Here is a 27,714-nt window from a genome sequence, read left to right on the forward strand (position 1 = left end):
TTGTGCCGACGTGAATAACAATCTTACTGAATTTACGATTAGCCTTAGCCAGCACATTTAAATTTGACTTGATGTCAGGCGCTCTGGCTCTCGGTAAACATTTGATTATGGTGGCTGGTGCCTCTATGTTAACGTTCCGAACAATAGAATCTGCCCGATAACTAGGGCACTTTCAGAAGGTTTCTCAGTCGGTGCGTCACTGAGCGGGGCAAACCTGTTCGAGACTGTAGTCGGAACGGTTGAGTGATGTTTTGACCTGCGACTACACCGTCTCACAGTCACAAACTTTCCCAGCTGCGGGGGTTGTTCAACCGGAACCGAACTGTGCGCGCTAATATTGCTCGCATCCAAAGTGTTTTCTAAGCTCCTTACATTCTTACTATCCTCAGATAAAGATTGGATGCGAGACTCTAATACTGTGATCTTCTCTGTCAGCCTAGCTATTTCCCTGCATTTATCGCATGTAAAGCCCTCGCCGCTGACAGAGAAGGCTAAGCTAAACATTTGACATGAGGTGCGAGTGACAATAATAAGAGAAGAAGCCATAACTCACCGGGTTTGAAGAGTAATTCCAACTTACCAAGGCTGCTCAGTGATTCTTAGTATATAAGCTTAAGAGAGAAACCGTTAGCACACAAGAAAACGAGATGATATTTAGCAGTGTAAACAGAAAGCCCGCTAGCATGCTTGTGCTATGCTAATGGCGCTGAGTGTTTGGTTTAAGATCTTCAAGTAAATAACCAGGAGATGGTCATTGAGATATCAGGATAAGTTTAGCAACAGCAGTGATAAGTAACAATGTATGCTATGAATAAAATACACTAATATGAAAGAAAGTACAAGCGCAGTGATACAACAAACCGATTCCGGTGCAGTGAGGTGAATCCTCCTACCACGCGCTCTCAGCAAACAGGAAGTGACGACGATGACAACAATATTGAGTAGATGGATGAGTCACCACACAGTGAAGATTGTGCTATGTATATTGCTACCCTGCTCAGTGTAGCGGCATAGCATTCCTGCAAACTATGGTGGTATAGTATCCCCTAGAGTACTGAGTGTTTTGATTGGATCCCGTAGCAGAATGTGGCATCCAATCGTTGTTGAGCCTAAGTAAGGTGTGCCCTGTCAGTGGGAGTTGTTCTGTATGTTAATGCCAATTACTGTGTGGTGCATGGTATGTGTTGGCTCGGCTAAAGTCAAGCTGTTTTTAGCTGTTCTCACGGCGTGATTGAACACATTGCCCACTGCGTCACTTGGAATGATGCATTTTGTCTGGATACAGCTCTTTGCGTGCAGTGCACCTTATCGCGATCTTGGCCCTGTCCCAAATGGCACACTCCGATCTTGTGGTCCTCCTCAATTGGTGATGTCAGGAAGTGCAGACCTAGAGGGCACTAGGCACGAGTCCACAAGGGTACATGGGACTGCATTTTGGGACAGACTTGAGGTCATCACACGAAGGACTTTGTTGTCATTCGCTGATCAGTCTGCGCAGACTGCATTAAGTTTTGTTTCTTGAATAGCTCGCTAAATAGAAAATAAATACTACTTGGAATTTTACCTGCACAAAAATTGTAATATGTCACAGTAGGTGTGGGATAAAACATGGAACATAACACATTTCTGCACAATAAATCCCCCAAGTTACTTCTATTATTATTTTATTATGACTTTTTAATAAGTCCAGTTTTGTGGATCTCTTGAATGAATTTGCCTTGGTCCCTTGGTCTCGACTACAACACTACTATTTATCACAAGAAGCGGGGTTCTTCAGGTGATGTCGAAATTGGCGTATTCACCACGTAACGAGCACATGGACATTCAAATAAGGTCCCGTTCAACAGTGGGAAACAGTAGGAAAATTCGATAATTCCGTTGATAAAAAAACGTCTGGATTTAGTAACATTACAACATTAATATGACTAATAATTTAGTAGCATCCAAACATTACACGTATCTGCTAACATTAAAAGAGCACCGCTCCATAAATTATTTCCGGGTTGAATGGGGAATTATCGAATCGGATGTGACGAAATAGGTGACGATTACGGAAGTGCAGCGGAGCAGATTGGGTTATGTCGATGATTAAAATAATGGCGAATAATCTTAAATATCTGAAAAACAAATCAAACAAACGTTAGTGGACGAAAATGGCGTTACTCTGAGGTAAGACACGCATGTCAGTATCTGAAAACATTCATCGTTTAACGGTAGTTATGTCCTTTAAGGTTTGTTAAACGTTGTATTAAGTGTTTTTTTGCGGTAACGTTATATGTAACTTGCACTAAATAATGTTTAATGTCTTTTAATCGGGTGTGAATGACTTTAGAATGTCAGATGATTTAGTATTAGCAGAACGCCGTGTTTTATGTAACATTAGTCTTCCGGTTTGTTTGTTGTGTAGGTCGGTGTCTTCCCTTTACTGTCAGTCTTGTTTCACGGTCGTAATATTCATGTTTGATAGTATTTCATGTTTCTGACATTAGTGTTTTGTATATGAATGTGTTTGTGCAGTGGAAGAGTAAAGTGGATATGATGTCATTTACATTAGTCTTGTAAACATGTGTCACATTGCGGTCTGTAAACGGCTTTTCCATTTAAAGGTTTTATCCAAACGTCGTGATTTAGGGCTGCTCGATTAGGACACACATCATAACCGCGATTATTTCCGACAATACCGAGATCACGATTACTCATTGATCTTCAAAACGCAAAGAAATAGAAATGGAGCACTGTAAAGGAAAGGTGTGCGCTGTGGATTTATACTACAAGAAAAGAAATGATCCTCGCAAAATGGAATGCGGCACAATAAGGGCTTACCTCGATTATTTCCTTTGAAGGCCCAAACTGAGGATGAATCGCACAGCCCTACTGTGACCGTTTCTTCAGCGCAGCACTAAAGAACATTGCAGTTAGGCTGAGATTGAATTAGGGCGGGCGCTTTCTAAACTCACATTTAGTCTTTTTCCTCAGAAATCTGAGGCTAATCTGATGTGGAGAGCGAGCCTTTCTGACTCTGCCCGGTTGACATGGCATCATCGGTCTGGATCAGCCTCTACCCTCTGTTGCTCCTCTCTACATCTCCCCTGGGTGACTGTTACTCGTCCTCTTCCTCCTGTGGACCCGGCCGATCCTGGGCTGTGCGACTCAACGCAGTCACTGGAGGTGTGTCATTTGACAGACTGGCCCAAAATGTAGCCGAGGACGTCGGCTTGGTAAATCACGGTCAGATCGGGCAGCTCGAGGGGCATTACCTGCTGTGCCGGGGGCCGGACAGCACTGCAAATGTGGACTCGCACACGACAGAGGCGGCTCTGGATAGAAACGCTCATGTGGTCTGGCACTCGCAAGAACACATCCTCAGACGGTCTAAGAGAAGTGTGACCTTCAACGACCCCAAATATCCAAGCCAGTGGCACCTGGTGAGGGTTTTTGTTGCTTGGATGCTCGGTAAATGGCTTGAAAATCTTGAAGTTGTTATAGTTCTGATCTCTCTGTATTTCTTTCTTCAGCACAATGATTTGAGACATGGTATGGACATCAATGTGACTGGTGTCTGGGAACGCAATATCACAGGGGTTGGTGTCACAGTGGTGGTAGTGGACGATGGGGTCCAGCACACCCTGGTCGATATTCAGCCCAATTACGTGAGTAAATCACATGTTGATGTCTTTCATTTACATTTAGTGGATTTAAAAAAAGATATTTCATTTGAGGTGTCAATATAATTTGCTTATAAGTGTTTTACCTAGTGTCCGCTCCGGCCACCTACATTTGTTAGTACTCTACAGTTTTCGAGCATCTTCAAATTGAATTAATTCTGAGGTTCATAACAAACGGAGCAATTTCTCACATCATCTGTGCTCGGGTCACAATTAACAACATCCCTTTATCAAAATGTCCCTATTACTCATAGACATATAGACTTTTATAAATAAACTATAGAGAGAGAAAGTTAATGTGCGTTAAGCCCATAATTTTTCACGGTAACTGACAGTAAGCCAAGAGGACACTGAAATGGTTATGTTTTGTGCAGTTGTTTAAATGTAAGGAAAAAATATAAATTTCTAGTTTCAACATTATTTATTCTTCAGACATTCTTCTTTAAAAGAAATGAAGTGACAGTCTGTTCAACAGTTCTTCTGTTTGTGTGTCTAGAGTCCTGAGGGTAGTTATGATTTGAACTCCAATGATCCGGACCCCATGCCCCACCCTGATGGCCACAGTGACAACCATCACGGCACGCGCTGTGCAGGAGAGATCGCCGCCGTCTCCAATAACAGCTTCTGTGCTGTTGGGGTTGCATATGGCAGCAAAGTGGCAGGTATGGAAAATGTGCTGAAAGAATCCGTAGTCATCGTCTGCTCTTTTTTTTTTCTTTATTCAGATGAAACATCGGTTATCCCTTAAGAGCCATTTTAGCCAAAGATATTAATCAAATATTAAAATCAAGTCATTTCGAACATTTTTATTTTACGTATTTGTTCTTCACAAAAATATTTGGAGAATCTCCAAACTGTACTGTCTTGTGTAATGAAGACGGTTGGATCGTTTCAGGGATCAGAGTTTTGGATGGACCCCTCACAGACAGCATGGAGGCCGTGGCTTTTAACAAGCATTACCAAATAAATGATGTCTACAGCTGCAGGTACAGTTTTCTTACACGGCTATTGAACCTGAAATGAATTCATTTGTAATCATTGTTTGGCTCGGCCTGACTGAGTTAACTTAACACTTGTCATGCAGTTGGGGACCAGACGATGATGGACGTACAGTTGATGGACCTCATCCCTTGGGCAAGGTTCAGCTTTCCAGATTTCTTGTTGGGACCTTTTGTGTTTTATGTTGGAAGATTGGTTATAGTAAATGCTAAGATAATGAATGATAAGTTGGGCAATAATGCAGAAGCAAGGTGACATTATGTCTTGTTTGGCAACAGAAGGCATTTTTTTGATTTGTGATGTTTATGCGTATGTGTCAGTGTTTTGACAATGAACATTTCTCTGGATGTCCACAGGCGGCACTGCAGCATGGAGTTATAGCAGGCAGGAAAGGTTTTGGCAACATTTTTGTTGTCGCCAGTGGCAATGGAGGACAGTATGAAGACAACTGCAACTATGATGGCTATGCTAATTCCATCTACACAGTAACTATAGGTATTGAGCTGACCTCTCAAGAAACCTGTACAGATGAAGTCTGACTTATATTTCAACCCGAAACAAAGAAGAAACTTTAAGATGTATAGAATTCTGATATTTTTTGTCACAATTGAGCATATTTCTTTATGATCTAAGTTCGGCAGGACCATTGTCGTGCGTGCGTGCGTGCGTGCGTGTGTGCGTGCGTGTGTGTGTACACTGACCAGCCTGTGTAATGGCTGTAATGTAACTCAGGCGTGTAAATGAAGCTTCTTATGTATTTCTTCACTTGAACCTCTGTTTAAAGATGTTGTTAATGCTGTAATGCGCTAATTCAACAGCGTCTAAATCTACTCGAGGTTAAATCAATGAAGCGTGTGCTGCGATTTAGTTTTAATGCGCCACTTTGACAAGAGCCGCTACAGTAAAGTGTGAGTTTAATAGGGAGTAAAACAAGACAGACTGACTTAAAACGGACCCTTTAATTAGGTGGTACTTGGAAAAACTAGTTTTATTAAAGGTGGTACTTGATCTGGAAAGTTTTAGAACCACTGGCCTAGAAGATGAATAATAACTGTTTGGAAACCAGATGTTTTTTCACAAAAAGATTCTATAAACTGCTCATATTATAAGCATTTCCGTTTAATGATCTGAAAAATAAGACGATCCGTGAACCATAATCCATAATATGATCAGTGCAGTGAGTTTTGTGATCCATTGCACCGCTATATATATTTAGCAACTTGCTCTGAGGTGGTCTGATATGGGTTTCAGAGTAAATGTGGCAGTATAGCGCCACCTACAAAATGTCAGTAAAGCAGCCCTCGTGCTACGTTTCACGTAAGTGTATGTAACAGCTACAAATAAGCATCTTACAGCAATATCCTAAACCCAACAGGAAGTCTGCCATTTAAAAATGATCTGCAATTTTTTGTAGTTTTTACCTTTTCTAGGCGCTGTACAACCAGAGATCATATTTGGTCAGTCTAATCTACAGGCTAGGGTGACCACCAATCCCGCGTTGAAACGCACAGCATTTTCACCCCTTGCCCCACATGTCACATATTGAGAAAAGGTCCCGCATTTTCATCTGTGTGTGGGCTTTTAGTTGTCGCATTAAGAAAACACATTATTTGACCTGAAAAGCAGTGTCCAACAACCTCATACAAAAGTATTTTATCCAATAGATGAGAAGACATCAGTGAATTTGTGAACTGTATATTGGGTGGCGATCCCTCCCATGTCAACTTGCTGGATAAGGCACTTAAACAGTGTAAACTGTGTGTTTTTAGCAGCGCCGCCGCTCTCACCACTCAAATCACGCGCTATGCGTAGGGCACCAAAAATAGCCTAATGGAAATTTTCTTGTTTTTAAATCTAATATTATTTCATTAGGCTATAGAAATATTATTAGTTTGGCACATTTTAGCCATGTATATGTAAAAAAAAAACGGATGAACAATCCGCGCGGCAGCGCCGGAGGGCATCATAATGGAATTATGCTTAGGGCTCCAAAATGGCTAGCAGCGGCTCTGGTTTTTAGGTTGTGGTTGGCATATATGGCAAAATACAATTATTTACAAATAATGAAATGCATTATTTAACGATGCTTTTTAAAAGAGAAAAATTACAAATAAAGATAAAGTTTTTTCATTCCTTTAATTTTGACGAGATCTTCCAAGTGTCTGCAACCTTAGTATGATGATCAGTGTCTACTGTCTACTAGAAATTTAAAGGGCCAGTTAACCTTAAATTATAACCGCTATTAAAGTCCCTGTGAAAATGAAGTTGCGATTGTTTTTACTTCCGTATTATGGAGCATTTATGAGTGAAAAGGAGTTTCTAAAGAGAAAATCATAGTGGCCGTGGCTTGTTTTTACACTAGGATTTGACTGAATGCATACAAACCGCCGTTTGCCCAAGCCATCTATATTGCGAAAGTGCTTTTTCCGATTTTAACTGAAGATTGAGAGAGCACGTGAATTTTAAAAAGCTGCCTTATTTCTTAAATAAAAAGCAATTGTAATTTTTAATTCCGCAGGACTTTTACGTTTTTTTTATGATATATACATCATATTATGCTGTAGTTTTAAATGGACTGTGCCTGTCCCACAATTGCTGAATTTTTGTTCAAAGCTGTCTCGTTGTGGCCCTAAATAAGTTTGATGTTTGCCATGTATCATGAAGAACTTCACACTGGCCTCTACAATGTGCACCAAGATGTATGGGCCTGATGAATGCTGCTTGCAACTTTACTTTAAATTACTTCTAGAGCTACACCGAGTCTAAATACGCAGTGTCACAGCTAAGCCTGGCCTTTTATGGTAGTGTGGTAGGTCTCTTTACACTAGTGTATGTGATAAACCAAGATTTGACTCCCCTGCACAAGAATCAAAGAGGACTTTAAAGTATCGCTAACATTGCTTGCAAATTTAGTACAAATAACACAAATTGTGTTTTTTGCTGTCACCATCTGTATAAAATGCATCGAGGATTGCTAGAGTTTTCTAGATTTACTAGAATCGACTCCCTATGTACAAATAAAATTATGATGCAGACATAATTTTTCATGTCGTTTTTCACCCTCTCCAATATGGCTCCAAATTCAGTTACTATTCAATTGCTTTTGATATTTAAGCTTACATCACTACTGATATTGGTCTTGCTTCTTTAAAAATAAAAAGATTTTAGCCGGGCAAACGAGAATGACCCATATATAGCTGTCCCTCAGTCCCATGACAGTTTTGCTGCATCCCTCCTCGATTGCATCACTCTTGGCTGGTATCTGTCCCGGCAAAGAAGGGGGCGGGGGTTGTGTATGCTGAGTCCATGCTCAAATACCAATCTCAGGAGCCCACCAAATATGCATTTATTGTCTTATCTGATTACATGTTAACGCAAACTGGTGACAATATAACTAAGAGGAAAACCTCTATATTACTGCCATGCTGGTTTGGAAGGACATGAGGGTGAGGAAGAGATCAAAAAATTACAATTATTTTATGTTATTTAATAGGTTTAGTGGGAATTCGCCTTATTTGGGGATATTTTCAGTTTTCTTTTTTTTGTTGACTAATTTGCTAGTTTGTATTAAACCCAACGCAAATGAAAGTATTATACCATATTACAACTGTTAAGAGTGGATGTTTTTTGTGGTTTTATTTCAGGGGCAGTGGATGAGAGTGGCAGAAAGCCGTTCTATGCAGAAGAGTGCGCGTCTATGCTGGCTGTAACCTTCAGCAGCGGCAGCAGACAGCTACGCAGCATTGTAAGTGTCTCCATATACTAGCTTACACGTAACGACGATTAGGGCTGTGTATTGGCAAGTACGATACATATCATGATAGATGGGTCACGGTACAATATATTGTTATGTATTTCGCTACGATACACATTTGTGATATATTGCAATACTTTAAATAGAAAATGTAAAAAGTAGAGCTAGATATATAACATGCTTTCACAACCTTGGCGTTTCTGTAAGGATACGTTTATAAACATCCCTTACCTCTGCAGAGTGCCCATGATGTGCGATGCATGGACCTTTAGATCAGAGGTTTTGGGTTCCCAAACTGTGGATTGCACACCTCTAGTGGGTAGCACAGGGGAATAAGGTGGTTTGGCTTTTGTGGTGCATTACAGTTAAAACAATGAAAATGGGCAGTATAAAACCCCTGGTTCATCAGTGCTGTAAATGCGCTAGTGTCACATCCATGAAAGCACAATAAGTGTCATTGTTATTTTTGTTAAACTTTTTGTCTAATGCACTGCGGTAGCGAAGTGACTTTGTGGGTCATGATTGCAAAGCTTGCAAATATAATTTATTTGACAAAGCTCTCTACTCCATGACTTTAAAAAACAAAAACAAAGCACACCCTCACATCAGCTCTCATAGACATGATTTGAAAAAAAGATATCGATATATTCGAGGTATCACTATCGATATTAATGCACAGCCCTAAGGATGATAGTAGTCTAATACAGCTAGCCATCATTATTATAGTCCGGACCACCGGAAACTAAAGGGCGGTTTACACAATAACGATAACTAAATCTATATTTGCGTCCACACCAGCGGACGATAGCGTAGTGTTCATTATAAGCCTGCGCGCTGCAGTGTTCCCCAATCACTAAAATGATTGTAGATGACCTGCTGATGCTTTTGTTTTCATTCCTGAATGTCTTTTCCTTATGAAGCAAAGGCTTGATGGTCCGAAGGTGCGATCGTGTCGGGGATCTAGTAAAGCATATATTTTGCCAGCTTGCTCAGGCTCATAAGCCATACATATATAATATCCCGCTGTAAACGGCGTGCTTTTGACCACTACAGTCTGTGGGCCCTATCACACAAGGTGCAATGCAGCGCCAGGTGCGACACAAGTGTATTTTGCTAGTTTCAAGCCAACACATTTCTCACGACGTGTTGTTAAAATAGCAAATGCATTTGCGCCCATTTGTGTGCCAATGGACGTGGTCTGAAACGAGGTGTGTTCAGGCACATTGTTGGTGCATTGCTATTTTGAGGCCACTGAAATAGACTGCGCCATTAACCAACTGAAACCTGCTCTAAAGTCGACGGTGCAATATTTTCTTAGTTATTTAAAGGGCGCGTTAGTAATATGAGCCTATAGGCAGGTGCACAACCTGAGCACAGCCTAATAACTAATAAGCTTAAAAGTAAATGGCAGTAAGTGAAAAGAAACCATGTACTTTCAAATCCGATAGCAGGTAGGCTAGGTCAAGTCAAGTACCTAGGTAGGCTAGGTCTCCATTCTTTTTGCAACCCGTTGCTTCTTGCAGCTCACGTCAGCAGGTGCGAGTTCGTCAGATATTGATTCGTGTTCGGGCTCGCGTCCGATCAAACTCCCTATTTTCCCCTTAGTTTTATTAGCTGGCTCTGCCATGGTGATGGTTTGCAGACTTGCGTTGAAGTAGATCATTTCGTCTTATTGTTTGCTGTTGTCTAACTTCACCCAGGCTACAAGTAAAACGTATGTGTAGAGAAGGTGATGGGCAGGGCTTGTGAACCTACCCGCACACCAAAGTTACAAGTGTGATTTCAGCCGATAGAGGGCTGCGTTGATACGCATTCTGAAGAACAGTGAGCCAGTATAACCTGGGTGTATTGTGTTTATTCAGGTGACTTCAGACTGGTCGCTGCAGAGTGGCACAGGCTGCACAGATGGACACACGGGCACCTCTGCAGCAGCCCCACTGGCTGCTGGTATGGTGGCACTTATGCTGCAGGTGCGACCGTGTCTGAGCTGGCGCGATGTTCAGCACATTATTACCTACACAGCAATACAGGTATCAGATTACTTTGTGTCTGTGTGTATAACCCTTAGAGAGAAATACAGGAGGGATATGTATTGGATTATTGGATGGCTTTTTTTCCACTGATGTGTGTGTTTATGTTGTGATTGTCTTACCTGGTTCTACTGTGTGTTTTTATATTTCCAGCATGACACACAGGCTGATTGGGGAACTAATGGAGCCGGGTTTCACCACAGTCACAAGTATGGCTTTGGGCTGCTTAACGCCTGGCGACTAGTTAATGCTGCCAAGGTGTGTGCTCATCGATCACTTCCTTAATGCCATATATATACAGTATTACAAAGAACAGAGAAATCTGAAGGCTGTCCAACATTTTGACGGATTAAAATGAAGGCAAACTGTAATTCCCCGTCTTGTCGAGTTGGTAAGGATGCTACCATCTAATCATTTCCTTTCATCAGAACTTGATTGTTAATGGACTGGAAGTGATTGTGAGTGGCCGGAAGGTACGATCACCATAGTTTCAAACTGAACCAGACATTAGATCCCATGGCACTTCTCGTAAAGAGTAGGGGTGTAACCCCGGTGTCCTGGTCAGATTCCCTCCAATGGCCCTTGTCAATCATGGCCTTCTAATAATACCCACCCTCTGGCACTATTTTTGGGTCTACAGCAATACACAATAATGCGCTATATAAATGTCTCATTCATTCATTCATTTTTGTGAATGAATACAAAGCAGCGTTTCCGAGCAACATGAACAAACATTTGTCTGTTATTGTTATTGTATGTCTGACAACAGAAACATAAAATATGTAAACAACAAAAAATGTGGGGGGCATTCAGTTGTATTTGAATGTTCAGAGAGTAAACGCAAACACAACGCAGTGACTGGTAATAAAACCATTTTCATGAGCCTGTCCGTCAAAGTCTAACGAAACCTCTGACATGTTTATATAGATATAGACGTGGGATGCATGTTGAATGAATTTGATGTATATTTTCCTTGCAGGTTTGGGAGTTTGTGCCATTTTTGGTGTCCTACCAGAGCCCGGATTTGAATGCAAATGCGGTTTTCCCAGCCTATCCCAAATCTCTTGTGCTCACTTGGAATGGTAAGAGCATTACGTATACTTGACAGACAAATGAAAAAAAAGAAAAGTACACTAACACTCTTCTCCCAACAGGTAATGGTCAAGCTTTTGTTTAAACTAGTAACTTTGTATTAGCACCTAATGTACTATTGATCTTTTATGACATATTGCTCCCCGAACTCTTTGTAAATTGCTTTGGATAAAGGCATCTGCTAAATGACTCAATGTAAATGTTACGCAGATATGCTTTATATCAGAGTGCAACAATTTCATTCTAAAAGTCACTTTTAAAGCAAATCTATGGAATCTCCATCAATAAAACGGAAGTATCAGTTTGTTAGGGCAGATGTTATTTTGACACATTACAAGAAATTAGATAGTCTACCTACATTTCACAACTAAAACCTGATGCGTCTTGTCCAGTGTGCGACCCCCTTTACTCTGCTTCCTAACAAGATGAAAATGTTGAAGTATAGGCCTAATGTGTTGTGAGTTCGTGTGGCTATTGCTTAGGACACAGAACCTCTTAGGACATCAACAGATAAAAACGTTACTATTAATAGTTTCATTTGACAACAGTTGGCTTGTTTGCCCGTCAATGTTTTTAATTATTATTACGCTGTTGTTATTATGGAAAATGAATATTACAGTTTATTTGCCCCACCGTAGTTTCACAACGGCATAAGCACTGACACACATTGCGGTCTTTCCTCGCACGAGAGAGCTACATGTATGCAGAGCGGCTCAGGCTTTTTTTCTTATAGGAGAGAGGTTGATGCGCGTGAGTTGTTCCCATTTTCTGGCGTGTAAGTAAATAACAGTGCTAATGCAGGCAATGAAAAAGATGATTTGCAGTAATAGTTGACTCTCTCTGGTTTAAGAAGGTTGCTGTGGAGAGTAGCAAAGTTGCAAGCTGGTGATGGAATGCTGGTTGTGGTCCGATTGGTATTTTCTAGCCCTGTTTGCCATTAAAGCGCCTTCTGGGTTTTTCTCCATAAATCCCACCAATACAATGGAAGACGATGAAACCTGCGATTCCTGGCTGGACGTTGACTTATGCACACTTTACAGTGCCAGGGCTAATATTTGACTGTGTGGTCATTATCACTGTTAACTAAAAGGTTGAATTTTACTAACATACTTGAGCTTTATACTTTCATAGGTTGTTTTCACCACCCTCCAGACGACTTTGTCAATCTATGACAAAGAATTAAAGTATTACTGAGGGCAAAGGGGACAAAATCCATTCATGGCAGAATGTACCTGATTTTACTGTAAAATGCCATCTGTCTTTGTATATTACACGTAATCCATTGCTATTAGACCCAGTATTATTGATTCATATCTTATGACTCATTGCTGAAAAATGTTTTGAAACAACTATGAAGAAAACGAATGGCAAACAATACTTCTTTAACCAGATCTGGCATTTGATAAAGTGGCCAGTCTATTATTCATCGGTTCCAAAGCATGGGAGAGACATTAGATACAGCTCAGTCATGTGAACGGCTCTTTTGAATGGATTTGTGTCTCAAGCAGTGGTCGTCTGTCCTTATTAGGTGATGTGTTACAGTGTTTAGACAGTGAAAGTGAAATGTTGCTTCCCTCCTGTATTCATCTCACAGCTTTCACACTTTCTCTCCCTCCTCTGAACACTGATATACAAGGTCTCTTATGTGTCTGTTCTTGTGCATGCACTGTAAGTTTATCTGCACATATCATCTTGGCAGTCTTTGGCATTTGAGTTGGATCCGATTTACACTGATTTATAAGAAACATTCTGACCGTATTTCTGTTAAAGGGATGTGTTGCCCTGCTCAAATCGTTTTTTGCAAAAGAGAAAAAGGTCATAGTGAAGTTTCTGATACAAATTGAGTTGTTTGTTCAGCTTTCTCTAACAGATTACTGTTGATAAATCTCTCTCTCATTCTGAGAGAAATCACTTCCTTATAAGGCTTGAGAGAGTTGTGCTGGTAGCAAACTCTGTGACGTCCGGATATACTGACATACTCTGGCCTCATGTAAGAATTAAAGAGTCCATTTCAGCAGCATTTTAGGCGTTGTGTTTTGCTATTTTTGCCACATGATAACTCTAGAATAAAACATCATTAGGGCTGTCACAATCAGATCTTCACGGCATGATTATTGGCCAAAAGAATCCACAACAACGATAGTATCGGCATAAATGTATTTAAAAATTGAAAATTGGTCAAATAAATCAAAAATTTTATGTTATGTTATGTTTTCTATCTTTTATTTGGACAGTCTCAAATAGAGTGAAGATAGTGGTAAACACTGCTGCAATCATTGTTTCTGCCACTCAATGGGTATGACTCGCCTACTTTTCGAGTGTGGTGACGTCACATGCATACCATTTATAGTTAAACATGAAAATATGAAAATTCGGTCATTTACTCACCCTCTTGTCATTTCAAACCTGTATGACTTTCTTTCTAACGCAGAACACAAAAGAAAAGTTGGTAACTGAACAGTACTTGACCCCATTCCCTTCTATTTTATGAACACAAACCCTATGCTAGTAAATGGGGTCCACAACATTCTATAAAAAATCTTCTTTTGTATTCTGCAGTAGAAAGTCATAAAGGTCGGGGACATTCTTCACTGAAGCGCTGAGCGTTTGACCAATCACTACAGACTCACGAATATGGGAAGGCCAGGCCATTTCAGACACACTTTGAGTGACCGATCACTGTAGACTGGGTTAGAGCAATCTGAGCGTATCTGAAGGAGGGACATTTTAGAAACGAAGATAATCCGGTTGTTTTCATGAGAATGCTAACAGCGGTGTAGAATCAAATATATTCAAAATTATGTGTTTTTTAAACCACGAGTAAACATCTGTTATAGCGCACCACAAAAACATCATTTAGACCTTGTAATGCCATGCAATACCTGCTCTTTAACAAATACAACCTCATTGCAAAGCAGCATTGCAAAGCAGCACTCGCTACACAGTCCTCCTTCAGCCTCACTATCCACCCATACTCTAAATCTGCAGGGTCACAGAGGCCTGGAGCCTTTCCCCACATCTCAAGCTGTTGGCGAGATGCACCCAGTTTTTACATGACCAGTTGAACAGTTTTCACATGGTGGGTAATCATAAAAACGAACCCTTCAGAACTCCTTAAAAAATGCAGTAAAATGCCATTCTGACCGTCTAAAACACCTTAGAAACTGCTTAAAATAAAAACCTCAGCAACTCCTGTTAGCAATGCTACAAGAGGTTTTCTAGGTTATTTGTGTATAATGTACACAAATCTATACAAATACAAAAAATGAGTCTGCAAAAAACATTTTTGCTTTTATTCATTATTGTTTTTAGTCACTGCTTTTGACCTGAGGCAGTCAGGCATGCAAACCTTGGAGCACGTATCTGTTACTGTAACATTAAGCCACTCTCGCCGTGGCAATGTTGAGACCGTATTGATATGCCCCAGTGGAATGACCTCACTGATTGGGGCTAAAAGAATACTGGATGTGTAAGTGTTTTTCTGTTATTATACATTCACATGTACTGCCGTAAGCTTTTTCATTACTATATTAATACTACATATTAATTATTGTCATCTTTGTTAAGACCAGTTTATTGTTTCAATAGAGATACTACTGGATTTACTGACTGGACGTTTTCTACTGTGCGATGTTGGGGAGAAACGGCCGAGGGACAATACACTCTTAAGATCACAGACTACAGTAAGACCCTCCAGTCTACAGATAACTGACTGTAGAAAAACAATACAGTATACAGATCACTGACTAAAAACAATATGATACATTCCATAAATCGTTGACTACATTAAAACCATACAGCCTACAGGCCGCGCACTACAGAAAATCCATACAGCGTTTTGGCCGTGCACTACGGCCTACAGGTCATCTACAGTAATATTATTCAGCCTACAGGCCGTGCACTACAGTAAAACGATATGGCCTATAGGTCATCTACAGTAAAATTATTCGGCCTACAGGCCGTGCACTACAGTAAAACGATACGGCCTATAGGTCGTCTACAGTAATATTATTCGGCCTACAGGCCGTGCACTACAGTAAAACGATACGGCCTATAGGTCATCTACAGTAAAATTATTCGGCCTACAGGCCGTGCACTACAGTAAAACGATACGGCCTATAGGTCATCTACAGTAATATTATTCGGCCTGCAGGCCGTGCACTACAGTAAAACGATACGGCCTATAGGTCATCTACAGTAATATTATTCGGCCTGCAGGCCGTGCACTACAGTAAAACGATACGGCCTATAGGTCGTCTACAGTAAAATTATTCGGCCTACAGGCCGTGCACTACAGTAAAACGATACGGCCTATAGGTCATCTACAGTAATATTATTCGGCCTGCAGGCCGTGCACTACAGTAAAACGATACGGCCTATAGGTCATCTACAGTAATATTATTCGGCCTGCAGGCCGTGCACTACAGTAAAACAATACGGCCTATAGGTCATCTACAGTAATATTATTCGGCCTGCAGGCCGTGCACTACAGTAAAACGATACGGCCTATAGGTCGTCTACAGTAAAATTATTCGGCCTACAGGCCGTGCACTACAGTAAAACGATACGGCCTATAGGTCGTCTACAGTAATATTATTCGGCCTGCAGGCCGTGCACTACAGTAAAACGATACGGCCTATAGGTCATCTACAGTAATATTATTCGGCCTACAGGCCGTGCACTACAGTAAAACGATACGGCCTATAGGTCATCTACAGTAATATTATTCGGCCTGCAGGCCGTGCACTACAGTAAAACAATACGGCCTATAGGTCATCTACAGTAATATTATTCGGCCTGCAGGCCGTGCACTACAGTAAAACGATACGGCCTATAGGTCATCTACAGTAATATTATTCGGCCTGCAGGCCGTGCACTACAGTAAAACGATACGGCCTATAGGTCATCTACAGTAATATTATTCGGCCTGCAGGCCGTGCACTACAGTAAAACAATACGGCCTATAGGTCATCTACAGTAATATTATTCGGCCTACAGGCCGTGCACTACAGTAAAACAATACGGCCTATAGGTCATCTACAGTAATATTATTCGGCCTGCAGGCCGTGCACTACAGTAAAACGATACGGCCTATAGGTCATCTACAGTAATATTATTCGGCCTGCAGGCCGTGCACTACAGTAAAACGATACGGCCTATAGGTCATCTACAGTAATATTATTCGGCCTGCAGGCCGTGCACTACAGTAAAACAATACGGCCTATAGGTCATCTACAGTAAAATTATTCGGCCTACAGGCCGTGCACTACAGTAAAACGATATGGCCTATAGGTCTTCAACAGTAAAATGATTCGGCCTACAGCTTGTGCACTACTCTGTGTAGTTCCTGTAGCTCTCTTGGTAGAGAATGGTGGGTTCTACCCAGGAAACACACATGCTGATAAGTCATGTATACATTAAATGCAATGTAAGTCGGTTTGGATTGAAGTGTCTGCCAAATGCGTAAATGTAAAATGACTAAGGTAAAAACCGTACTGTCTACAGATGGTTGTTGTAGTAAACCTCTGCACACCTATTTTCTAACAACTCAAACAGCTAACTAATGTATTTTATCGTCACACCTAACATAGCTGACAGAAGGGTTTACATTATTGTTTGTAGCATCAGAGGTCTTTCCTTGTCTTTTAGGAGAATCTGCTCCATCAGTGGGCACTCTGAAATACTGGAAACTTACTCTGTACGGCTCTTCTATGTCTCATCAGCAGGTGAAAGAGAGACAGAGGTGAGCTAATGAAAGTAGTAGTGCTCTACATCCAGGGATTTCAACCAGGCAAATTTTTCTTTAGTTTTAGTCATAATCTTTGGGCGAACATGCTTTAGTCATATATTTGTCCTCCCTTTAGTTTTAGTTTTAGTTGAGGAAATTTTTAAAACATTTTAGTCAAATACTTCTACATTTAGATTTGAGTAGACTAAATATACTGGTTTGACTAATTTACTTGGTGTAATAAAATGTTCCATGCAAAGATTGAACTGTTTTGACATTATTCACCTTTTTAAGATTTAATTTAAACCGGGTGATTGCATTCCTTATTTTTCATAAGTTTAGAAACTAATGGATATGTATTGTTACAACACAGAGAATATTAGAACATGAACGAAATGTACTCATTTTACTTCATTCAAGTATTCACTGTTCATAGAATGGCATATTCATTCAGTACATTCAACCAAAATAACACTCTGATGGTCTTTGCTTGAGTAGTGAGACTCAAGGCTGTTTTTCAAACATATTTGGTTCGATCTTGAGCATGTCATTTTAGTCTTTTAATATACAGTACGACTCACTTTATCACTTCTCTTATGTTGCAGCCAACATTGCCATATAAAACCGTTTGCGCTTGCCTTTGAAATTGAAGCATGAATGCAAGCGAGTTACCCTGACACATATTTCACTGTGTATTACCAGCCATTGTGAAGGAATATAAGAAGTTTACCATTTAAATGAGATGAGCAGCACATGCACACAAGCTGATGTCCCGTGGGTGGGATAAGAATATTTTGACCTCGTTTTTATTGGTTGATGAAAATGTCAGTGTAAGTTTGTGATTGTCATGAATTTGGTCGAGCAGTTGTTGGGTGAGTGGTTGCTTCTAGTACATAAAAGAAAGAAGGACCAAGTACTTCAAGAATAAAATGACTTTCAAGAAATTAGTATTGCATTTACCTTTGTCTCTCTTAATCAGAACCCGATGATTCTAAAACGAAATGTTTATTTTACAGACTAAATAGTAAATACAACTCTAGACATTGTGTTCAGTTGGTCACTGATGGATTTTTCAGCACATTAATTTACTATTAGGTGTTTTGAGCAATGCACAGATGCTAAACTTGTATACTTCATTTGATAGAGTTGTGGAAGACGCGATGAGTGGACAGTATCTGAACAGCGGTTTTGCTCTTCCCTGCCCACCTGGCATAGATGTACCCGCTGAGATTGTGAGTCCATTTACCTCAAACAGTCTTAAGGTACGTGTGCTCCCGGAAAACAAACACTCACACATTTACACAGGCTTTGTGTCTAGAGAGATAATGGTTTTGGATGTACACGGTTGTGTTAAAACAACACATTTTGTGTTCATTTAAGGTGACATTACATTAAGGTAACATTAACTGTTTATTGACTCACACTTAAGAATAAAATGTATTGTATGTACTGTATATGTTCTTTAAAATATTTTAACCGAGCTTTCTGGCCAACATCATTTGTTCAAGCAAAAAAAACTTAAGACCGTCAGAGAGGACACTTTTAGGATGGCTGCTGCATTTTGAACCGATTGTAAATGCTCCAGGGACGTCTGCTTTATCCCATAATAAAAATTATTGCCATAATCTAACTGGAAAGTGACAAAAGCATGAATGACTATTTCAACGTTTTCCCTCGATAGAAAACTTAAGACAGGCGACGGAGATGTAAAAACCAAAACATAAGCTTTTAACACAAGGGTTTGCCCATTTTGTTAAATAACCAAGATAATGATGGCCCAAAGATTAAAAGCAGAATGACTTTGGTTTTTCTTCAATTTAAAGAGTAATTCCTGCGAGAAATTACTTACTAGACCTCAAGTCGTGTAACATCTGTATGACCTCCATTTTTCCCAAAAACGCAAATTAAGGTAGTTTCTTAATCCTTCCGATACACAAGCTCTCGATATTGTTTCTCGATTTGAGTCAATGATTGTAGATTTCATACAAATCCTATAGATTTAAAAAAACTGGAAATATCACATTACAATGGTGAATTAAAAAATGAAATGAGTCTAAGGCAGATAAGTGAAAAGATAAATTGTGTGTAAAGATGATGGAGTCTGTCCGGTGGCACAAGGCCGAGCATCTGGCTGAACTGGGATGAGCATCAGACCAAAACCATAGCTAGGTCTAACAGCCTCTGGTGTCCTCAGGAATCCGAGGACCAGATCTGAAAATAATAAACTGATAGAGGATGCACGCAAAAAGTGAACGAAAGTAACAGAGTAGAATGAAGGTGTGAGTGTTCAGTTCTGACTAAACTAGCATACATTTGTTTAGACTAGGATTAGGTGAAGAGATACATCTTTAATCCAGATTTAATGTCTGAATCTTGAACAAGGCTATTCCAGAGTTTAGGAGCCAAGAACGAAAAGGATCGACCACTTTTGGGAGACTTTGATATTCTGGGAACAAGTAACAGAAACTGACCGCAGTGTGCATCATGGATTGAAATCTGACTATAGGGGCTTGACCATTCAATGCTTTAAGTTATTAGCAGGATTTTGAAGTCTATTCGGAAGTAAAAAGGCAGCCAGTGAAGAGACGATAGAATATGGCTTTCATTTTTCTTTTTCTATGGTCTGACAATAGTCTATTCGTAGATACTATGCAATGGTTCCTTTACTAAAGCCATGGTTTCAAAAAAAGCAGGCAGAGACGGAGTGATGATAGGTCTCATGACGTTATGAAGAACTATAAGAATTATTTTACCCCCTTTTTTATTCTAACAAACAATTTGAGGCTTTAAGTAACACAAATAAGAGCAAAAGATTTGAAACATTATGACACCAGCTATACCAGTGGCTTCATGTAGAGCACAACAAAGTGGGTGTTTGAAAGGGTTCCACTGACTTACATCATTTGTAGGTTACGTGAAAATTACAGTCAAAATAATAGCAGTGTGTTAAAAAAGAGGTGAGTAAAGCTCAAAATCCTTATAATAACTTTTATTTCAACACACACATGCATTGGGAAAACTGCACATTATATGCTAAATTATATGCTATTATTCACTTGAATAATATCAATGTTAGGCTGTTCGCCTTTTTTTCTTTTTACAAAGTCAAACAAGCTTGAAGATGAAGCGTTTTGTGAATCACTGAACTAATATTTAGTTGTATGGCCACGGTTTCAATGTGTTCTTCGGCTAACTGTAACCTCTTCAGCACATGTTGTTTTTTCAACAATGAGACATTGAGGGGGCTTCTTGCTGATAGCTTGGCTTCACATAGGCATCTTCTAATTCTTACAGTACTGACAGGTAACATCAGACTTTCATTTTGGCTATTCTTCCATCCATTCCAATGCTAGTTGCACGTCTTTCTGGTTTTAGTTGCCATTTTAAAAGCATTTGATATCATTTTGCTAAGCAGCCTATCGTTTTCTGCACTTCTTTACATGTTTTCCGTCTCTAATAAAGGAGCGCTGTTCTTCTAAACAATGTCTGAAACGACCCATTTTACTCCGATTTTCAGAGAGTTTGCTGCCTTCGTCCTTAAATAAAGGCCACTTGTTTGACATCAGTTTTTTCACAGAATAATTGACCTCTCGAATTGAACTCCTCACTGCTAGTATTGTGAACACGCCTCTTTTTCAATGAATGAATACATTACACAGAATCAACAACATGCATGTCATGATTGTTTGGTCTGTTGGTTTTCTGTTACTCTACTACACACTAGTAAAACATTTGCCATATAGAAATATCCTTTCTACCCAAAACTGTGACCAATCTGGTAAGTGAACTGCTATTATTTTGAACATAACTGTACATGAAATAACAGAAACTTGCTGTTTTATGATTTGCAGTCACTGCTTCTTCTGGGCTGTTTTGCTCTCTTCTGGTCGCTGTATTACACTCTCGAAGTGACCCTTACCCATGTGGACTGGCGTGGCTGTAGAGCGGCCGTGAGGGGCAGAAACAGAAGATCGCAAGCTCGTTCTTCAGGCCTGGAGGACAGTGAAGTGGTGGAAATTCAGCCCGAGATGGACATGGAGTCTAAAGTTCCTCTCATAGCAGGAGATGAGAAGACATAGCACTAAGTAACATCTTCTGCATCTTCTCACGGTTATTTCTGTTTGCACTTTGCTTTCTCTGTTTGTTTTGGGTTGCCTTGTTTGTTTTTGCTGATATGGTCCACGTGTGACTGAGTTACAGTATTTAAGACAGTTCTTGCAAATGAACTTGGGCCGTCGGATCTTTTGCACAGAATGTGCGTGTGTGTGTGAGAGAGAGAGATTCTTGTGGGCAAGTGTGTGGGTGCTGTATGAGTGAGTGTAAGAGTTTAATATACCTTTACAGATTTTTCCTTCGATTGTGATACATTGACTGTGTCAGGTTTGGGTCAGTTTTGGGTATAAATGCCTCCAACACTTGAATTATAAAAATCAGAAAGAGATCGTTTAAAAGCGAGGTCTGTTTAACTAAAGACATTTTACTGGTTCTAGCCTGTTTTTATTGAGGTGCGGTGTTCTGATCAATCCATGAAATTGATCTAAAGGGAATTTATTGAATGTGATTTGAATAAAAAAAACAAGAAATGCTTTATATACTCATTATTTCAAACTTTCATGCTGTTTTCTATAAAGCAGAAGAGTCTTTACACAGGTCCTTGCTCATGGTGTTATTTGTCAGAAAACTTTGTTGAATGAAAAACACTCTTAATCTAATATTTGGTAAACTACAAATTCCAATCCAGCACAACAAATTCATTTCTTATTGGTTTGACCCATACATGCACAGTAGACATGAAAGCTTGTTTTAGTATCACATTGTCCTTGTCAATCATTTATTACACTGCCATTATGATCTTTGGACTGAATGGTCAGGTCAGAATGAGGAGATTCACGGGTTCATGATTTGTCGGGGTCTACCATAGCCTGTCATGCCAGACTGAGACGCCCCTTTATTGGATCCCATTTGCAGACCTATGACGTTTTTCCCTTCTTTTATCTGGTCTTCAGTGAAGTCTCTACGGTTCTCCTGAGCTTTCCTGCGGAAAAGCACATGGTCAATAAAATATTACAATATGCAGAATGGTCGCTCGCTTCTGCTCTACTCACTTGAAGAACCAGTTGGGATCACCGCAGAAGGTGCCTTCATCTTTCGTAACTGCGATGCTGCCCAGAGCCATTAGCGTTCTCTGCACTGCGGCCAAGTCCTTTCCTGGCAAATAATTCATAAATCGTTTATCCGAATGTTGGTAAACATTTGTTTTAGATAAATAGAGCTAGTTTATATAGGGTGTCTTCTAAGTAAAACATAATATAAGGTGGGTTGCGCCAACAACCCATTTCGTTAAAACATTATTTGAGTTTAAGGCAGAAACCCTGAGTGTATACTTTAACATGAAATACCTGAACATGTATGAAGAACCAGTATTAGAGCTAGCCAAGCATTTTCTTAGCTTTGCTACTTACTATTGTAAGAATACAGTCTGTATGGAGTACAATTATTTTTGTTCTGTTCATAATGGAAATCATTTCTGTTCAAACGATGCAATGTATAATGCCGCAGTAACACTGGACTTAAAGAATACAAAATCCAGTCCTGTGTCCCATGTACAGGACATACTGTGCACTTATTATTGTAACTATTATAACTAGGTACTAACCCTACCTCTAAACCTATCCCATGTAGTCACTTTAAATTACCCAGTTCTTTCTTCGGTATGTACACTGTAAGTACATGTACTGTAAAATAAAGTGCAATCAACATTGCCTTGCAAATATGGTCAGCAGCAAGAAAAAAAGACAATTGGGGGTTTTGTATTTAGACATCATGGATATTGTCATTGTTGTTTCCATTATTGTACAGCTGCATTGTATCAGGGAGAAGTCAAAACAACAGTGTTAAAGGGGACATTTGATGGGACAAAGTCATCTTATGTGTGTGGATTGTGATAAGCGTGCAGACTTTGTTGCGGCTTGTTTGCATACACACCCTCCCACAGATCGACGGTCTGGAACATGTCTGTTTTAATGACGCCGTAACGCTCGGCAGCATTGAGGAACTGAGACACCTGCTCCATCTGTTTGAAAGCCATACTGGAGCTCTGGATCTTCTTCACCGGCTTGTCCTTACACAAACTGTTGATGAGCTCGCACAAGACCTAACAGCACATACACAAGAGTTACACTTTTTAAGATCATTCATGCTAAACCACTGTGCAGACAATATGCATTTGACAGACACTTATGGAGTACATTCAGATTATACATTTTAACAGTATGTGTTTTCCGTAGGATTCAACCCATGACCTCGTAATTGAGCTACAGGAAGACGCTTCTGTGGATCGTCTCTCTGGTTCAAGGTAAATCAAAGCCTTGGCACCAATGGTCTGTGTAGGCATCTACTGTTCCTTTATTTGATTGAATTTGAGCTGGAAGTCTAAAGCGGATTCTAAGGTGGTTTCCCTGTCAGGACAATCGAATCGCATGATCTAAAGTGCACAGGCACGAGTGCACTCAGGGAGTGTACGAATCCACTTTTACTAGTTTAAATATAAAGATTCTGTCATCGTTCACTCACCCCCAGGGTTGTTTCAAACCTGTATACATTTCTATGTTCCAATGAATGTTTTCTGTTGAACACAAAATGTGATATTTTGAAAAGTTTAGGAAAACAGATTGGGGCACCTTTGACCGTCTTGAAATTACATGAGGGTAAGTAAATGACGACGAACCCGGCACATGGTCTAAAAGGGTTGTCCCAGCCCTTTTAAGGAGTTATGTACATGCAGTAAACCAATCAGAGTCTCATCCTACATTACGTTTAAGAGCCAGTCATGCTGGCGCCATGGCGCATTCGCTATTTACATTATGGAATTTACAAGCGGAAAAACTGAAGCGAGGTCATGCATCTTTTAACCAGCACGCTCATGGGCCCAAATGCATTTGCTGTTTAAACAACGTGATGCATGACGTGAAAATTATAACTGCGTCAGGCCGAAACGAGCAGAAAACCTTGCGTCGGACCTATGATGAGGCCTTCGATTCATTCCGGTGTAGGCCTTAGTTAAGTTAAGACATTTTAAGAGCTAATGTAATGGACAGCTCAAACATGCCTTCTCTGAAAACTGGCCCACTAGATTTATTTTCATTTTGTCTTTGAGAACAGGATTTTATAATCTCACTCCTTTTAGAGTTTTGCTTTGTTATACTCACACAACCATCTTTAAGCCAGGCCTGGAAGCCCAGTTTCCCTGCCTCTGGTTTGCCAACCTCAGAGCCGCATTGAGCCACTATCCACTCCGCCAGACGACCCTCCAGCTCAGGATCGTACTTCTGGTCGATTTTGTCCTGAACTTGGCGGCTCAGCCCATAAGATGGACCTTTGTTTGCCATACCTGGAGCCTGCTTGAAGGAAAAGAGAGGAGATGTGTTTGTGTATTCGTCATGATCTTCTGCACAGAAGTCTGAACACCTGAAATGTCATTCTTCATTAAAGAATGATATTGTGATATGACTAATGACTCAATTCATGGGTCGGCACTTCAATATGATGTTTTATTAACAAAGTTCACGAGGAGCACGTGCAAATAATTACGCAGCTGCCAGCCATCACGTCTCCCGTCCAATCAAATCAATAGAAAACTCTATAAATAGTTCAATCGCCTTACCTACTTCACTCTACGTCTTGTAATATCCCTCCGACTCCTCACTATTAAACCCTATTCCTATCGGGGGGAAGTGCTCAGGGCTCGGGCAAACACAGTTAGAAGCCCTCATCCCGAACAAGGGGGAGTGTTCTTAGTTCCCCTCCCTGGACTGCAATACAATATTCTCTGCTTAAATTAAACTGACGCCTATTTAATTATTTGCTAAGGTGAACTCGTGAAGCGGTGAGTGGCAGTTTTGGACACGTTTCAGATTTTGGCCACAATGGTAGCAAACTGTTGCCTCCCCTACATTTTGTGATTCATTAGTCAAAATAAAGAAATATAGAATATAGACAATCCAAATGAATCAAATGTGCCCTGGTATTACACACTGTTGCTGAGATTTTATAATATTACAAACTATAGGTTACGATAGTAACTACACATTTCTGTTTGGCTAAATGACTTTTTCGAGACACCCAAACGTTATCATGGTCATTCATCAATCGTTTAATGTGCAAGCTCAACAGAGGTTTAGGGGATTGGCTCTGTATGTGTTGTCACGCTCAAAACATTACAGCGTGCACACGATGTGCCTTTTCGCTATTCTCTAGTAACAAACATTTTCCTCATGAGATTCCGACCTGAAATCCTCTTCTCCTAGAAACAAATATTACAATGTAAAAAACAGAATCAAAAATGTAAACAGCCAAAGATGATGTTAGAAGCAGCCACAAGGACAAGCCCCAAAAATACAATACAATGTGTGTAATATAGACACAAACAACCATTTATTCAATCGTGCATGTACAGTAAAGATGTTGAGCTGTGAAGCATGATTCCACACGTACACAGTTCAGCTCAATGGCCAAATTTATTACTATTAATGTTATTTTCTTAATCATAGCTTGAGCTGAACTGTCACACAAAGGTAATACAGTAAGGACACACATTCCCCATGTTCATGTAATCCTTGAGCGATAATGTGCTCCAAACTTAAAATTCCACCCTGGACTATATCATTATTCAAATGTTACACGTAAAACCTGCTACGTTTTGGTAAACAACTGTTTGCATACACAGGGTTCGTCTGACAGGATTAGATGAACATTCGTGTAGAGCGGATCCTCCTCAGCCAAACGCAAAGCCCACACACACACACACACATACACTGAGCAGAAGCATCACCTGGGATGCCATTCTGCACTTTAGTAGAGCACCTCGGAAGTCCCAACCTTAAAGAATGAGGAATAAGTCAATCACCTTGAACATTTCACCCAAAAATAAAAATGTTCAAAAAATATTGGGGTTCAATGCCGTTGGTTACCAAAGTTCTTCAAATACCTATCAATGCTTGCTATACAGAGAACTATACAGAGATTCACATGATCACACCTGAGTACACATCACGTACTCCCAGCATTTAAGCTGAAAATGACTAGCAATAAAAAAGACCTTAGGGATAGTTCATCCAAAAATTCTGTCATCTTTTACTCACCCCCATATAATTTCATACCTGTATACATTTTCAGTTCCGGGATATCCTTGACTACCATATTAGAAAAACTTAATTGATAATCAAAGGTTTGTTTTCCTAAATTCTTCAGAATATCTCAATATTTTTTCCTACAATGGAAGTGGATGATGTCCCAGGACTGGAAATTGCTGACATTCTTACAAATATTGTTCTCGAAGAAATGTATGCAGGTTTGAAACATAAAAGTAAATGATGACATAATTTCACTTTTGGGTGAAGTATCCCTTTAAACTGAATGTTAAAAACATTGAAACAAATCTTATTTGTGAGAATGTTTCCTGCAGGTTATTCAAAGGGAATATTAGTAATCAGAAGAGGAAAAGATCCTTAAAGGTGAAACTTACTCTTGTAATGATTAAATAATGATGTCCTCCGTGCTGTCACCTGGGCTCCCGAGCTGTGAGTATTGTGAGAGTGTATAAATATGTGTGTGTGCCTTCGTCTAGATACAAGTGCTTTATGTTCGGCCGAGTCCTCCCTAATCCTGCATCCTTTACCATGAGACAGATAGAAAAAGGCATTCGGTGAGAAAGAGAGAGAGCTGCCGAGAAAAGGAAACTGAAACCATAAAAGGGCATGGTCTTTTCCTGAACCCACCCTCCTCTCCAAACATCTTCTAGTGACTGCCCCACAACTTTACTGGTAAAGCAAAGCCTTATTTGGGAAGAGGCTTGGAGGAGGAAGGCAACTGAGCCAAGAACCGTTAGTTTGGTCAGGGACCAGAATTCTCCACATACCACATTACTGCATCAGCAGAGCTTTGAGAGGAACGGTGAGAAAGCCTGCTGTGATGGAAGATATGCGCGGTGGGGCTGGAGGAAGGGCTAGAGTTAAGACAAGGACAAAAATGGAAGCATGTGATGTATAGGTTTAGATCATCAGAGGAACAGAGCTGAAGATGAAATAAATATTGAAGCACCTACAATATATGTCATCAGGACAGTATGTCAGGTATTTGACATAAGGCGAAGATGGTGGTAGGGAGAGGTAATGACGGGTTTGAGATGAGATGGCCAAAAGGATTTTAAGATGACCGGGAAGCAGCTGTCAACATGGCCTTGTATGTACAAAATGCTTCCTAATGTACATTCAGCCTTTGATTCTCCAGTTCTGCAAGCTCGCTCTGTTGCTAAACTGGGAATTTTATTGGCCTTTAAATACATATTTTTTCATAATTGTATTTCTTTTTAATCTCAGTCCCACACTAAATGGGCGCGGTGTACTACTACAGTGAAGTACAGGACCCGGGACTCGTACGGGTTCAGGT

At 40.1% G+C, this 27,714-nt stretch overlaps 2 protein-coding genes across 5 annotated transcripts; one reads left to right on the forward strand and one right to left on the reverse strand.

Moving 5' to 3' along the window:
* Nucleotides 1–1,779: 1,779 nt before the first annotated feature.
* On the forward strand, nt 1,780–21,918 carry pcsk7 (proprotein convertase subtilisin/kexin type 7). The gene is made up of 16 exons (XM_079481090.1): nt 1,780–2,169; nt 2,977–3,425; nt 3,516–3,650; nt 4,162–4,327; nt 4,561–4,651; nt 4,750–4,804; nt 5,021–5,159; nt 8,309–8,409; nt 10,281–10,448; nt 10,602–10,706; nt 11,428–11,530; nt 14,853–15,009; nt 15,129–15,223; nt 17,190–17,283; nt 18,413–18,530; nt 21,120–21,918. Exons 2-16 carry the CDS (start codon nt 3,033–3,035, stop codon nt 21,345–21,347), a joined length of 2,148 nt encoding a protein of 715 aa, XP_079337216.1. The 5' UTR covers nt 1,780–2,169; nt 2,977–3,032; the 3' UTR covers nt 21,348–21,918.
* On the reverse strand, nt 20,242–27,077 carry tagln (transgelin). Of its 4 annotated transcripts, none has more exons than XM_079481091.1 (6): nt 26,792–26,950; nt 26,099–26,145; nt 24,477–24,665; nt 23,254–23,422; nt 22,374–22,476; nt 20,242–22,303 (listed from the first exon to the last, which is right to left on the reverse strand). In XM_079481091.1, the coding sequence occupies exons 2-6, from the start codon at nt 26,108–26,110 to the stop codon at nt 22,156–22,158; spliced, it is 621 nt and encodes a 206-aa protein (XP_079337217.1). In that variant the 5' UTR covers nt 26,111–26,145; nt 26,792–26,950; the 3' UTR covers nt 20,242–22,155. The 4 variants fall into 4 exon arrangements, with proteins under 4 accessions (XP_079337217.1, XP_079337218.1, XP_079337219.1 ...); XM_079481094.1 differs by having other exon boundaries at nt 21,733–22,303; nt 24,477–24,668; nt 26,792–26,940; XM_079481092.1 differs by lacking the exon at nt 26,099–26,145 and having other exon boundaries at nt 24,477–24,668; nt 26,792–27,002.
* Nucleotides 27,078–27,714: the final 637 nt, after the last annotated feature.

The sequence above is a fragment of the Barbatula barbatula genome (genome assembly GCF_947034865.1).
Source record: "Barbatula barbatula genome assembly, chromosome: 19".
Classification (NCBI taxonomy): domain Eukaryota; kingdom Metazoa; phylum Chordata; class Actinopteri; order Cypriniformes; family Nemacheilidae; genus Barbatula; species Barbatula barbatula.